The sequence below is a fragment of the Salmo trutta genome, unplaced genomic scaffold (genome assembly GCF_901001165.1).
Source record: "Salmo trutta unplaced genomic scaffold, fSalTru1.1, whole genome shotgun sequence".
Taxonomy (NCBI): domain Eukaryota; kingdom Metazoa; phylum Chordata; class Actinopteri; order Salmoniformes; family Salmonidae; genus Salmo; species Salmo trutta.
The window spans coordinates 66,441-80,386 of NW_021822940.1; the positions used below are offsets into that span (position 1 = coordinate 66,441).

Sequence of the window (13,946 nt, forward strand, 5' to 3'; positions counted from 1 at the left end):
TTCTGGTCGGATTTTCTTCAGATTTTCGCCTGCCATATCAATTCTGTTATAGTCTCAGACATCATTTTAACAGTTTTATGAACTTCAAAGTGTTTTCTATTCAAGGTTACCAATTATATGCAAATCCTGGCTTCTGGGCCTGAGAAACAGGCAGATTACTTTGGGCACGTCAGTCAGGCATAAATTCAGGAAACTAGACCCTAGCCCAGAGAGGTTTTAAGTTTTTGCACAGAACAAAACGTATAACATCTCCAAAGCCTGTGTTAACTTCAGACCTTATATCCCAAAACCCCATTATTTTCCCCCTTCATTTCTCCCATAGCAATGGTCAATGAACCAGAGGTAGAAAATGCTGACTCATTGCCGTGTTTTAGGACTACAAGCTGGCGAGCTCTATAGGATAGAATATAATATGTAAAGAGCTGATGGTCTCATCATGGACTGTAGGGGGACCTCTAACTTTAATAATGTGAATGTCTCTACAGTCTGAACTACTAATTAGCATGATGTATTCAGATCATCAGTCCCTCCCACTTCACTGACATGTTGAATATGGTGGAACCTGCCGTGGTCTACTGATTGTCATCTATTCATCTATGTGACACTCCTCTTGTTTTATATACATTGATACCAGACTCTTTCCAGCACTCTCACATATAACGTGATCAAACATGTTCACATTTCTCTTCACTGTTACTGTCTCACTGCTCTGTGCTGCAGGTACAGTTTCATTATGTTTAATTTATTTAACCAGGAAAGTTAAGAACAAAATTCTTATTTACAATGACGGTCTTCTCTAGTTATATATACTGATGTTTCCAAGCATATGTTCACTTCAACTGAGTCTTGATGTATTCAGGTCTAACTGTACCTAACTCTATTGATTTCTTTCTCACTGTTTTCTTACAGGTCTTGTTGAGGGGAGTGAAGTCACTCAGATACCCACCATACTGTGGGGACTGAAAGACAGCGATGCTCCAATGAACTGCAGTCACACTAAGGATGTAACCTACTTCCAGATGTACTGGTACAGACAGCTTCCAGGAGAGGGAATGAAGCAGGTAGTTTACACTACTTCCAGTTCCAAACCTGAGTATTCAGGGGATTTCAGTGAAGACAAATTCTCAGCCAAGAAGACTGTAGTTGAGAGTGGATCTTTCACAGTGAAGAAGTTGGAGACAGGAGACAGCGGCATGTACTTCTGTGCTGTGAGTGAACACAGTGATACAGACAACAAGTACAGCTGCACAAAAACCCCAGTATTTCAACAGGATGTAATATAATATGTAAAGAGATGGTCTCATCACATACTGTAGGGGGACCTCTAACTCTAGTTATTCTAATGTCTCCAGTTATTTCCCCTCTAGACTGCCCCCCCCCCTCTCTTTATACTCTCTCCTCATCTCTCCTGTCTCTCTCTAACCCCACCCCCCTCTCTTTATACTCTCTCCTCTCTCTCCTGTCTCTCTCTACCCCACCCCCCCTCTCTTTATTCTCTCTCCTCTCTCTCCTGTCTCTCTCTACCCCACCCCCCTTCTCTCTCTCTCTCTCTCTCTCTCTCCTCTCTCCTCTCTCTCTCTCTCTCCTCTCTCCTCTCTCTCTCTCTCTCTCTCTCTCTCTCTGTCCAGTAGAGAGTCAGTCATCATGACTTTCATCACGTTCACACACTCACTGTTCAGGATAACAGCTAATAATAACATGTCTGTAGAATGTATGTAAATCCTGAAAACATTAGCAACTAACAGACATGTCTAAATAATGATTCTTTCTGTTTTAAAATATTGTTTTCTTCACAGGACATTCTCTCGGCAGTAAAGTCCACCAGGTTCCCTCTACACTATTGGGAAGTCCCAATGTTACAGTGATACTGGTATGCAGCCATACTACTAGTTAATACAATACTATATTATAGTGTCAGTAGATGATACTAGTCTGAAACTGATTGGATATGTGTATTATAAAAGTCAGACAGTTGAAGGTTCATTAAAAAGAGCATTTTGAAATCCTTGGAAATGGATCGAAAGAAGCATCTCCTCAGCTTCTGTTCTGACCTGAAGTCAGTGCAGTGTATTACTGTTCTGACCTGAAGTCAGTGCAGTGTATTACTGTTCTGTCCTGAAGTCAGTGCAGTGTATTACTGTTCTGACCTGAAGTCAGTGCAGTGTATTACTGTTCTGTCCTGAAGTCAGTGCAGTGTATTACTGTTCTGACCTGAAGTCAGTGCAGTGTATTACTGTTCTGACCTGAAGTCAACACAGTGATGTAGATACCCTTCTCTCTTCTACAAAACCCCCTTCTGATCCTTTACTCCATAACTGCAGTGTACATCAACACCCAGCACACCTGCTATCCACCACTGTAGATGTCTGAGCACATGGAGGAAGTTGATATCAAACCTCTATACCAAATAATCTGGTTGATTTTGTTGTCTTGAAGAAACAGTTCCGGTATTTCTTCAAATTACATCCTATTTCTAGTGTGATGACTGGGATCTGCTTGAATATCAACACAAGTTCTGACGTCAAAGTGATGTCATTTCCTTCCCCTCCGGCAGCTCAGTTCAGCTCCCCTTCTCTATTGACTTATTCTCCTCTCCCCCCTATGGGCTCTGGTCTAAAGTAGTGCACTAGAAAGGGAATAGGGTGCCATTTGGGACGCTGACATACATTTGACACTCCCACTAGATGACATCACATCTCTGACTATCTGAAAACCCTTTCTCCTTGTCCATGTGACTCTTCTCTCCAGAACCATCAACATGATCAAGCTTCTCATACATGTAGCAACTCTACCACTATGGGTGACAGGTACTAAATCCCTCATGAAAGATAGATTTACTGCTAAAATATATTGCTGTCAATATGCTGAGTAATACTGTATATTTCATATTGTCTGTTTTCATCCACAGGGCTGTTACAAACAAACAAAGTTCACCCAGACTCCTACTGCAATACTAAAAGGACCTGAAGATAAAGTTAATCTCACCTGCAGACACACTGATCCAAATTACGACATGATACTGTGGTACCAACAATCAGCCCAAAACACTGCTCTGAAACTCATTGGGTATGTGTGGAACACCAGTCCAATGGTGGAAGATTCCTTTAAAGGGCGTTTTAATGTCAGTGGAGATGCTGCAGCTAACAAAATGGCGTATCTACATTTTCCAAAACTGACAGAAGCTGAAGACAGTGCAGTGTATTTCTGTGCTGCTTGGAAAGCACAGTGTTTCGCTATACCCTCTCTGCTCTACAAAAACCCTCTCTGATCCTCTCATATAATACTGACTACAGCTCTATACATCTGCACCTGTCTTCAACCACTTCAACAACACTTTGCTATGAACCATTTGATATCAAACAGATGGTAATGATACTGTTATAAGTGGCTAGTTTAGATGGTTTAGGTGCACTTCATCAGTTCTCCACCAGGAGGGAGTGTTTCTCAACACACATTTAGAAGATGCTGTACAGTGGCACTTTATGGCCCTGGTCATTTGGGATTCAGATGTTTCTAATGTGTGTGGGACAGTATGGGTGCCTGGGCCAGGGAATGTGGTATGGGAGGGCCCTTGGGGGCCTTGGGCCAGGAAATGTGGTACGGCAGAGCCTCTGGGGGTCTGGGCCAGGAAATGTGGTACGGCAGAGCCTCTGGGGGTCTGGGACAGGGAATGCGGTATGGGAGAGCCCTTGGGGGCCTGGTGACCCTCTGTCTCCATATGTGTAGACCATGTATCTGATGCTGTGTGGACAAAAAGAGTACGGAGTGTCATACTTTTTCTGTCCAGACATCATCAAATACAAGGGCTACATACTGTATTGAGTGACTGATTATGGGTGAATGAGTGTGTGTGTGTGTATATGTATATGTGTGTATGTGAAGAGTGTCAGTATCAGTGTGTCTGGCTGAGTGGTAGAGACCTGAGGATGGCTGAGTGGTGGAGACCTGAGGATGGCTGAGTGGTAGAGACCTGAGGATGGCTGAGTGGTGGAGACCTGAGGATGGCTGAGTGGTAGAGACCTGAGGATGGCTGAGTGGTGGAGACCTGAGGATGGCTGAGTGGTGGAGACCTGAGGATGGCTGAGTGGTGGAGACCTGAGGATGGCTGAGTGGTAGAGACCTGAGGATGGCTGAGTGGTAGAGACCTGAGGATGGCTGAGTGGTAGAGACCTGGGGATGGCTGAGTGGTGGAGACTTGGGATGGCTGAGTGGTAGAGACTTGGGGATGGCTGAGTGGTGGAGACTTGGGATGGCTGAGTGGTAGAGACTTGGGGATGGCTGAGTGGTAGAGACATGAGGATGGCTGATTGGTGAAGACCTGAGGACGGCTGATTGGTAGACACATGAGGATGGCTGATTGGTAAAGACCTGAGGACGGCTGATTGGTAGACACATGAGGACGGCTGATTGGTAGAGACCTGAGGATGGCTGATTGGTAGAGACCTGAGGATGGCTGAGTGGTGGAGACCTGAGGATGGCTGGGAGTTGGGACAAATGAGGTATCAGAGGCATGTTGAGTGGGACTAGGGGCTCCGCAGTAAACTAAAACAATGATAACTATCCTAAACAACAATATACAAGGCATATTGACATTTGAGAGAGACATAATGCGAGGCATAAAGCAATCACAGCTGTTGATTGGGAGAGCTAGCTAAGACAACAACGGGTAAGACAACAACAGCTAATCAGCTAAGACAACAACAACAGGTAAAATGGCGATGAATGGGCAGAGAGGGTCAGTTAACTACACAGAGGGCCTGAGTTCGGGGCTGGGGCCGACAGATAAACAAAAATTAAACAAAACGGAGTACCGAGACTAATGAACAGTCCAGCAGGCATCAGCTATGTAGCCAAGTGATCATAGGGTCCAGTGAACAGCAATAGATGAAACAGGGAAGCCGCTGGGTAGTCGTTACTACCTAGCAAGCGGGAAACACAGCGTTTAAAGTTAGCAGGCCGGGGCTAGTAGAAGCGCCTTTCTCCGACGTCCGGCAAAGGTAGCACATTTTTTTTGCTAGCCAGGAGATGCGCCTGGCTCACGGCTAACTGGTGCTAGGTTCGGGACATGGGCGATAGCCACTATAGCCACTCGGCAGCAGCTAGCTAGCTGCGATGATCCGATGCAAAGGTCCAGAGCTTACGGCAGGAATCCAGTGATGTAGTGACTTCTAGCCATTTTGGGGAAGAGTCCAGGAGGCATCAGATGTGGAGACTAGTGATCATAGGGTCCACTGAGAGGGCCGGGAGGTTGGCCACTCTTTATCACTTTATCACAGTACTACGTCATACCAGACGAATGTCTGACTGCTTGACTGCGAATAACTAAGATACACATTAAAACATGTAATGACCCATGGCATTGTTAAGACCTCACTCAGAGATCCACAAAAATAATATAACATTCAAAATGGGTGAATATTTCCTTTAACCATCAATCAACTAACTCCAGATAACAGTGCATCAGATCTCCCTCTCTGCTCTACTAAACCCTGCTTCCTGTCCCACATAGACTCCTCCTGCAGGGTTCATCTCAGGTCTCTGATTTTTTAGATGTTCTCATAAGGAGGCAGCATCCCTCTATAAGATCACTGAGATGAGTTCATGAGAAGCCATCTCTAATTCATGTGGAGTGGTTTGTCTGTCTCATTCTTTCTGTCTCCTTAACAGTGAGTCAACATGATCAGAATTCTTATCTCCATCACCATGGGTTACACAGCCTGGGCTGCAGGTATTCAGATCATTGATTTCATCAACTGCTACTTTCCTCAGTTGATTGGTTTTATGTTTCAGGTGAATATGTTTCTTTATATGTTGTTTCACCTCTTTCTGTCTCTCTCTCCAGGTTCTTCTCTCAGTAGCCAGGTTCACCAGAGACCTGCATCCCTGTACAAGAACCAGGGAGAGTCGGCTAAGATGGAGTGTTCACATAGTATATCAGGCTACAATCGTATCCTCTGGTACAAGCAATCCAACTACAGAGAATTAGTGTTTTTAGGATACATGCTATTGAAAGCTGGATATCCTGAGGCTGGATTTGATATAGAAGGAGATGCTAATGCAGGTGGTACCAGCACCTTAACCATCAATCAACTAACTCCAAATAGCAGTGCTGTGTATTACTGTGCTGCTAGTTTACACAGTGCATCAGATCTCCCTCTCTGCTCTACAAAAACCTCCTCCCTGGTGTACTGTAGACTAATCACACCTGTATTAACATCACACTGTATCTGACTCTGATTCAATGCCAAGACACTCACCAGCTGGTCTAACAGAAAGGGGAGGATACCTCTGATATACAGGAGACCATGATACAGTATGGTATGATATCATGTCTTTCCTGTAGGTGGAGTTACAGCTCAACAAATCCATGTGGACTCACCAGACACAGTACCACAGTAAACTATGGTGTGTAGTAAGGAGTCTGAGAGTTGAAGATCCATGTCCTTTTGAATGTTCATCTTGACTCAGTGTTGAACTAAGAATCTTTCACTGTTGGATATTATTCACCTCTGAACATGAATCTCTTCATTATTCTTGATCACAGATTAGATACCGTCTAAAATAATCTATAATTCCATATATTTCCTGAATGACTACAGTAGATATAACAAACAGGTCTCTCTCTCCTCTTCTGTAACAGGTGAACTCCTCTGTTCCAGCGTTCTTCAGTCTCCATCTTCAGTATTTCAGAGTTCTGGAGAAACTGCTGTCCTGTCCTGTTCTCACACTCTCCCCAGCTACAACACCATACTGTGGTATCAGCAGGTGGAACACACTCTCACCAGCTACAACACCATACTGTGGTATCAGCAGGTGGAACACACTCTCCCCAGCTACAACACCATACTGTGGTATCAGCAGGTGGAACACACTCTCCCCAGCTACAACACCATACTGTGGTATCAGCAGGTGGAACACACTCTCCCCAGCTACACACCATACTGTGGAATCAGCAGGTGGAACACACTCTCCCCAGCTACAACACCATATTGCGGTATCAGCAGGTGGAACACACCTCTCCCCAGCTACAACAACATACTGTGGTATCAGCAGGTGAAGCTGCACTGACATATCTACCATGATGGGGTAAACCTAGAGACTGAAGCTGCTCTGATATATCTACCATGATGGGGTAAACCTAGAGACTGAAGCTGCTCTGATATATCTACCATGATGGGGTAAACCTAGAGACTGAAGCTGCTCTGATATATCTACCATGATGGGGTAAACCTAGAGACTGAAGCTGCTCTGATATATCTACCATGATGGGGTAAACCTAGAGGACTGAAGCTGCTCTGATATATCTACCATGATGGGGTATACCTAGAGACTGAAGCTGCTCTGATATATCTACCATGATGGGGTATACCTAGAGACTGAAGCTGCTCTGATATATCTACCATGATGGGGTATACCTAGAGACTGAAGCTGCTCTGAAATCCCAGCTAGCAACGATGAATCTCCACAAGTACATCGGGCCGTATCCGTCTACCGGAATTCAGCCTTACTTTGCCGGAATCTTACCAGAATCCCCACAGAAGCGACCCGATGCAAATGTAAATAAATGTATACAAAATTACCCGATTTCTTCATTTTAAATATGACTTTTACACATTTGACACATAGAAATTATACACATCCACATAAAAACATTTTGTGTTGGAGTAAACACCATTCACCTGTTGACCGTGTCAGCGTGCATGCATTTGGCCTGCCACAGGAGTCACAACAGCATGATGGGACAAGGACATTCCTGCCGGCTAAACCCTCCCCTAACTCAGATGACGCTGAGCCAATTGTGCGTTGCCTCATGGGTTTCCCGGTGGCGTCCGGCACGGGTCTCGAACCAGCATCTGTACCAACTCAGTCTTAGGACTCTTAAAGAATTTAATTTAAATGTTACATTTATTTTTTGATCACAGAAACAATGAGAAAATATGGATAAATAAATAATGAAATGTAATTATATAAAGCAGCCCGTGTAATCATCTGCCAGAGAGTAGCCACAATCAGCCCGAGCCACAAGTAATACATTTGGGCCAGATTACTAACACCGGAATCGGCCCCAAGTTCAATCCCCGCATCCTCACCATAAGTAATACTGCTGAAGGCGGCCCAGACTCCGGCCACATGACGTCGGCCAAGTCTGACTCTCAGCTGGAATCGGCCCAGATCCACTGTGCAAGCTGGGATATCTACGATGATGGGTATACATAAGCATGGATTTCATCAACAAGAAGTACAACATTACAGAGAATAAACTTGATATCTCTATTATGTGTAGCAATGGAATCGTGACATTACATACTTTCGAGGAAAATAGGAACGTTTCTCATCTCATATTCTGACTTTGAGAAGGGATTTCGTGACAATGAGTTCAGCAACCGCATGACGCAGCATAACAACATGAACGCGATTGGTTGATAGTTTGCTGGGTGGGGCGTTTTGAACACCAATCGGATTCCAATCTCCTTTCTCTAATGTCTTTGGCAATGCTGTTTCAGCTGTTGTGCTTGTTTTAGATGATGTTTTAAACTGCATAGATCATAAAAATCATTGTGCTGTCATATTTCTAGACCTTTCCAAGGCACTCAACACCATTGAACATTCCCTACTCATTCAAAAACTGTCTGAAATGGGCCAGGACATAAGTCTTGCAAATGGTTTAAGAGCTTTCTGACAGACAGGACACAATGTGTGTGTTTCTGATGGTGTTGAGTCTAGTTTCCTCAATATTAGGTGTACCACAGGGCTCAGTATTGGGACCAGTTCTCTTTACTATTCATATAAATATTATTGGTCTTTGGTATTAAATCCCTTCATATTAATCTGTATGCAGATGGTATGGTTATGTATACCATAGCACCGATTGTTAAAGCTACAGTGCCTTCAGAAAGTATTCATACCCATTGACTTCGTCCACATTTTGTTGTTTAAGAACCTGAATTCAAGATGGACAAAATATATATATTTGTTCACCCATCTACACATTAGCCCTTAAAGACAAAGAGGAAACATGTTTTTAGAAATGTTTGCAGATGCATTGAAAATGAAATACAGAAAAATCTAATTTACATAAGTATCAACATCCCTGAATCAATACTTTTGTCACGTCCTGACCGTGGTAAGTTGTTATTTTCTATGGTAGAGTTTAGTAGGTCAGGGTGTGACAGGGGGTGTTTATCTATGTTTTGTATTTCTATGTTCAGGTTCTAGTTTTGTATTTCTATGTTGGTTTTGTTTGATATGATCTCAATTAGAGGCAGCTGGTCATCATTGTCTCTAATTGGAGGTCATATTTAAGCTGATGTTTGTTCCACCTGTTTTTGTGGGTGATATATTTTGTGAGTAGTGTTTGTTTCTCGTCTGCGTCACGGTTTGTTGTATTGTCCTTCAGTTTATTTTGTATTGCATTAAGTTTCACAGTCTAAATAAATATGTGGAAACTATAGGATAGAATATAATATGTAAAGAGCTGATGATCTCATCATGGACTGTAGGGGGACCTATAACTTTAATAATGTGAATGTCTCTACAGTCTGAACCACTAATTAGCATGATGTACTCAGATCATCAGTCCCTCCCACTTCCACGACATGTTGAATATGGTGGAACCTGCCGTGGTCTACTGATTTGTCATCTATTCATCTATGTGACATCCTCTTGTTTTATATACATTGATACCAGGACTCTTTCCAGCACTCTCACATATAACGTGATCAAACATGTTCACATTTCTCTTCACTGTTACTGTCTCACTGCTCTGTGCTGCAGGTACAGTTTCATAATGTTTCATTTATTTAACCAGGAAAGTTAAGACAAAATTCTTATTTACGATGACGGTCTTCTCTAGTTTTAGATATTGATGTTTCCAAGCATATGTTCACTTCACCTGAGTCTTGATGTATTCAGGTCTAACTGTACCTAACTCTATTGATTTCATTCTCACTGTATCCTTACAGGTCTTGTTGAGGGGAGTGAAGTCACTCAGATACCCACCATACTCTGGGGACTGAAAGACAGTGATGCTCTGATGAACTGCAGTCATACTAAGGGATCTGGCTACAACCAGATGTACTGGTACAGACAGCTTCCAGGAGAGGGAATGAAGCAGGTAGTTTACACAAGTAGTTTATAGCAGACCAGACTATGGAGACTTCAGTGAAGACAAATATCCAGTTGTTAAGGTGTAGCTGAGAGTGGATCTTTCACAGTGAAGAAGTTGGAGACAGGAGACAGCGGCATGTACTTCTGTGCTGTGAGTCAACACAGTGATACAGACAAACAAGTACAAGCTGTACAAAAAAAACCCCAGTATTTCAAACAGGATGTAATATTATATGTAAAGAGATGGTCTCATCACATACTGTAGGGGGACCTCTAACTCTAGTTCTTCTAATGTCTGATGGTTTCATTGTCATATCATGTAATCAGTCATGTTCACAGTGAGGTCCTATGAGCAAGCTTTACAGTACAGGCTTCCTGACACTCCCTCTAACACTGTCACTATCCACCACCCTGAAGGAAACATGATACTACTACAGCCAATCTCCTTTCACCTCAGAGCTTCATCCGGAGACACTCATGTCACATCCTCATCTCATAGTCTTCCTCAGCCATATTCACCATCTTCATCATCATCGTCTTCCTCAGCATATTCATCATCCTCTTCATATCGTCTTCCTCAGCATCTTCATCATCCTCATCATCATGTTCAGAGTTTCTGATTCACCTGTCAGCTCTACCACTCTGGGTAACAGGTATTAATCACTATGATAGAAGCCTAACGATTCTACAAATGTCATCAAACTGAATAAAATATCCTTTCCGCTCAATCCTTCCTCTCTTTCTCACCTTATCTTATATATATTCTCTCCGCTCTCCCTCTCTTCTCTCCTCTCTCCTCTCTCCTCCTCTCTCCTCTCTCTCCTCTCTCCTCTCTCCTCCTCTCTCCTCTCTCCTCTCTCCTCTCTCTCCTTCTCTCCTCTCCCCTCTCTCCCTCTCTCCTCTCCTCTCTCCCTCTCTCCCTCTCTCCTCTCCTCTCTCCCTCTCTCTCTCCCTCTCTCCCTCTCTCCTCTCTCTCCTCTCTCTCCTCTCTCTCTGTCCACAGGGCAGTTGTTTAGTAGCATGGTTCACCAGAGGCCTGTGGCACTAACAGAAGGACCTGGAGGAAACGTTCAACTCACCTGCAGCCATACTATCCCTAACTACTACATGATACTATGGTACAAACAGTCAGCAGGAGACACTGCTATGAAACTCATTGGTTATGCAAATTACAAGTTAATAACCATGGAGAAATCGTTTGAAAAGCACTTCAATGTGAGTGGAGACGGTGGGAAAGAGGCTTATCTTCATCTAGTGAGTCTGAGAGGACCTGAACACAGTGCAGTTTATTACTGTGCAGCCAGCCAACACAAGTTGATGTAGAGTTCCTCCTGTTCTCTACTAACACCCTGTCTGATGGTAATATTATGACCACGGCTCAGAACACCTGCATCTGATGTTTGACTTTGACTCAGTGCCAATGATAAACACAGATGGATGATGGCATAAGCAAGGTGATATCTGTCCTAGTGCAGTATACCAGTATTTTACGGTTGAGTCATCACTCATTACATATATTATGCAATGTTACAATGTGATATTCCATTTCTTCCCCCCCTGGATAGATGTGATTCACATGACTAATCTCTCTATCCTCTCTCCCCTCTTGCAGGTTGTTCTGAGCCGTGGTCTCAATATTACCATCAGACAGGGTTTAGTAGAGAACAGGAGGAACTCTTACATCACACATGACTACGCTCTCTCTAATCTCCCTCTATCCTTCCTCCCTCCCTCACTGTTCTGACCTGAAGTCAGTGCAGTGTATTATTTACAGCCAATTTCTAGTGTGAAGACTTCAGAATCTAAAGCTCAGATCAATCTAAAGACTAAAAAATACAGACCCTTTCAAAAAATGTAGATACCGATATGTTCCACAATACACCTTAAGTTGAACAGGAGACCTGTAGGTGAACAAGGGATCTGCTTGAATATCAACACAAGTTCTGACGTCATGTGATGTCATTTCCTTCCCCTCCGGCAGCTCAGTTCAGCTCCCCTTCTCTATTGACTTATTCTCCTCTCCCCCTATGGGCTCTGGTCTAAAGTAGTGCACTAGAAAGGGAATAGGGTGCCATTTGGGATGCTGACATACATTTGACACTCCCACTAGATGACATCACATCTCTGACTATCTGAAAACCCTTTCTCCTTGTCCATGTGACTCTTCTCTCCAGAACCATCAACATGATCAAGCTTTCATACATGTAGCAACTCTACCACTATGGGTGACAGGTACTAAATCCCTCATGAAAGATAGATTTACTACTGAAATATATTGTTGTCAATATGCTGAGTAATACTGTATATTTCATATTGTCTGTTTTCATCCACAGGGCTGTCACAAACAGACAAAGTTCACCAGACTCCTACTGCAATACTAAAAAGACCTGAAGATAAAGTTCAACTCACCTGCAGCCACACTGATACAAGATACGACATGATACTGTGGTACCAACAGTCAGCCCAAAACACTGCTCTGAAACTCATTGGGTATGTGAGATTCACCAGTCCAACGGTGGAAGATTCCTTTAAAGGGCGTTTTAATGTCAGTGGAGATGCTGCAGCTAATAAAATGGCGTATCTACATTTTCCCAAACTGACAGAAGCTGAAGACAGTGCAGTGTATTTCTGTGCTGCTAGTGAAGCACAGTGTTTCGCTATACCCTCTCTCCTCTACAAAAACCCTCTCTGATCCTCTCATATAATACTGACTACAGCTCTATACACCTGCACCTGTCTTCAACCACTTCAACAACACTTTGCTATGAACCATTTGATATCAAACAGATGGTAATGATACTGTTATAAGTGTCTAGTTTAGATGGTTAGGTGCACTTCCTCAGTTCTCCAGCAGGAGGGAGTGTTTCTCAACACACATTTAGAAGATGCTGTATCGTGGCATTCTATGGGGCCTGGTCAAAATTTGTGCCCTATATAGGGAATAGGGTGTCATTTGGGATTCAGATGTTTCTAAATGTGTGTGGGACAGTATGGCTGCCTGGACCAGGGAATGTGGTATGGAAGGGCCCTTTTGAGGTCTGGGCCAGGGAATGTGGTATGGGAGGGCCTCTGGGTGTCTGGACCTACAGCCCTTGCTGTCTCTGCCTGGCTGGTTTCCCCTCTTTCCACTGGGATTCTCTGCCTCTACCCCTTTTACGGGGCTGAGTCACTGGCTTACTGGTGTTCTTCCATGCCGTCCCTGGGAGGGGTGCGTCACTTGAGTGGGTTGAGTCACTGACGTGGTCTTCCTGTCTGGGTTGGCGCCCCCCCTTGGACTGTGCCATGGCGGAGATCTTTGTGAGCTATACTCGGCCTTGTCCCGGGATGGTATGTTGGTGGTTGGAGATATCCCTCCAGTGGTGTGGAGGCTGTGCTTTGGCAAAGTGGGTGGGGTTATATCCTACCTGTTTGGCCCAGTCCGGGGGTTTCATCGGATGGGGCCACAGTGTCTCCTGACGCCTCCTGTCTCAGCCTCCAGTATTTATGATGCAGTAGTTTATGTGTCGGGGGCTAGGGTCAGTCTGTCACATCTGTTGTATTTCTCTTATCTTTTCCGGTGTCCTGTGTGAATTTAAATATGCTCTCTCTAATTCTCTCTTTCTTCTTTCTTTCTTTCTTTCTTTCTTTCTCTCTCTCGGAGGACCTGAGCCCTAGGACCATGCCTCAGGACTACCTGGCTTGATTACTCCTTGCTGTCCCCAGTTCACCTGGCCGTGCTGCTGCTCCAGTTCCAACTGTTCTGCCTGCAGCTATGGAACCCTGACCTATTCACCGGACGTGTTACCTGTCCCAAACCTACTGTTTTCAACTCTCTAGAGACAGCAGGAGCGGTAGAGATA

The 13,946-nt window shown here is 44.0% G+C and overlaps 1 long non-coding RNA gene and 1 gene segment (V, D, J or C); both read left to right on the forward strand.

Moving 5' to 3' along the window:
- Positions 1-412: 412 nt before the first annotated feature.
- On the forward strand, positions 413-1,220 carry LOC115187326 (T cell receptor alpha variable 21-like; the record flags this gene model as incomplete). The annotated part of the segment is given in 2 exon segments: positions 413-720; positions 910-1,220. Coding segments are annotated over 2 exon segments (360 nt in total), but the record flags the coding sequence as incomplete, so codon positions are not given.
- A 1,410-nt stretch (positions 1,221-2,630) lies between these two features.
- LOC115187329 (uncharacterized) lies at positions 2,631-12,491 on the forward strand. The gene is made up of 2 exons (XR_003876032.1): positions 2,631-2,807; positions 12,441-12,491. It is a non-coding gene; the product is annotated as an uncharacterized LOC115187329 (long non-coding RNA).
- Positions 12,492-13,946: the final 1,455 nt, after the last annotated feature.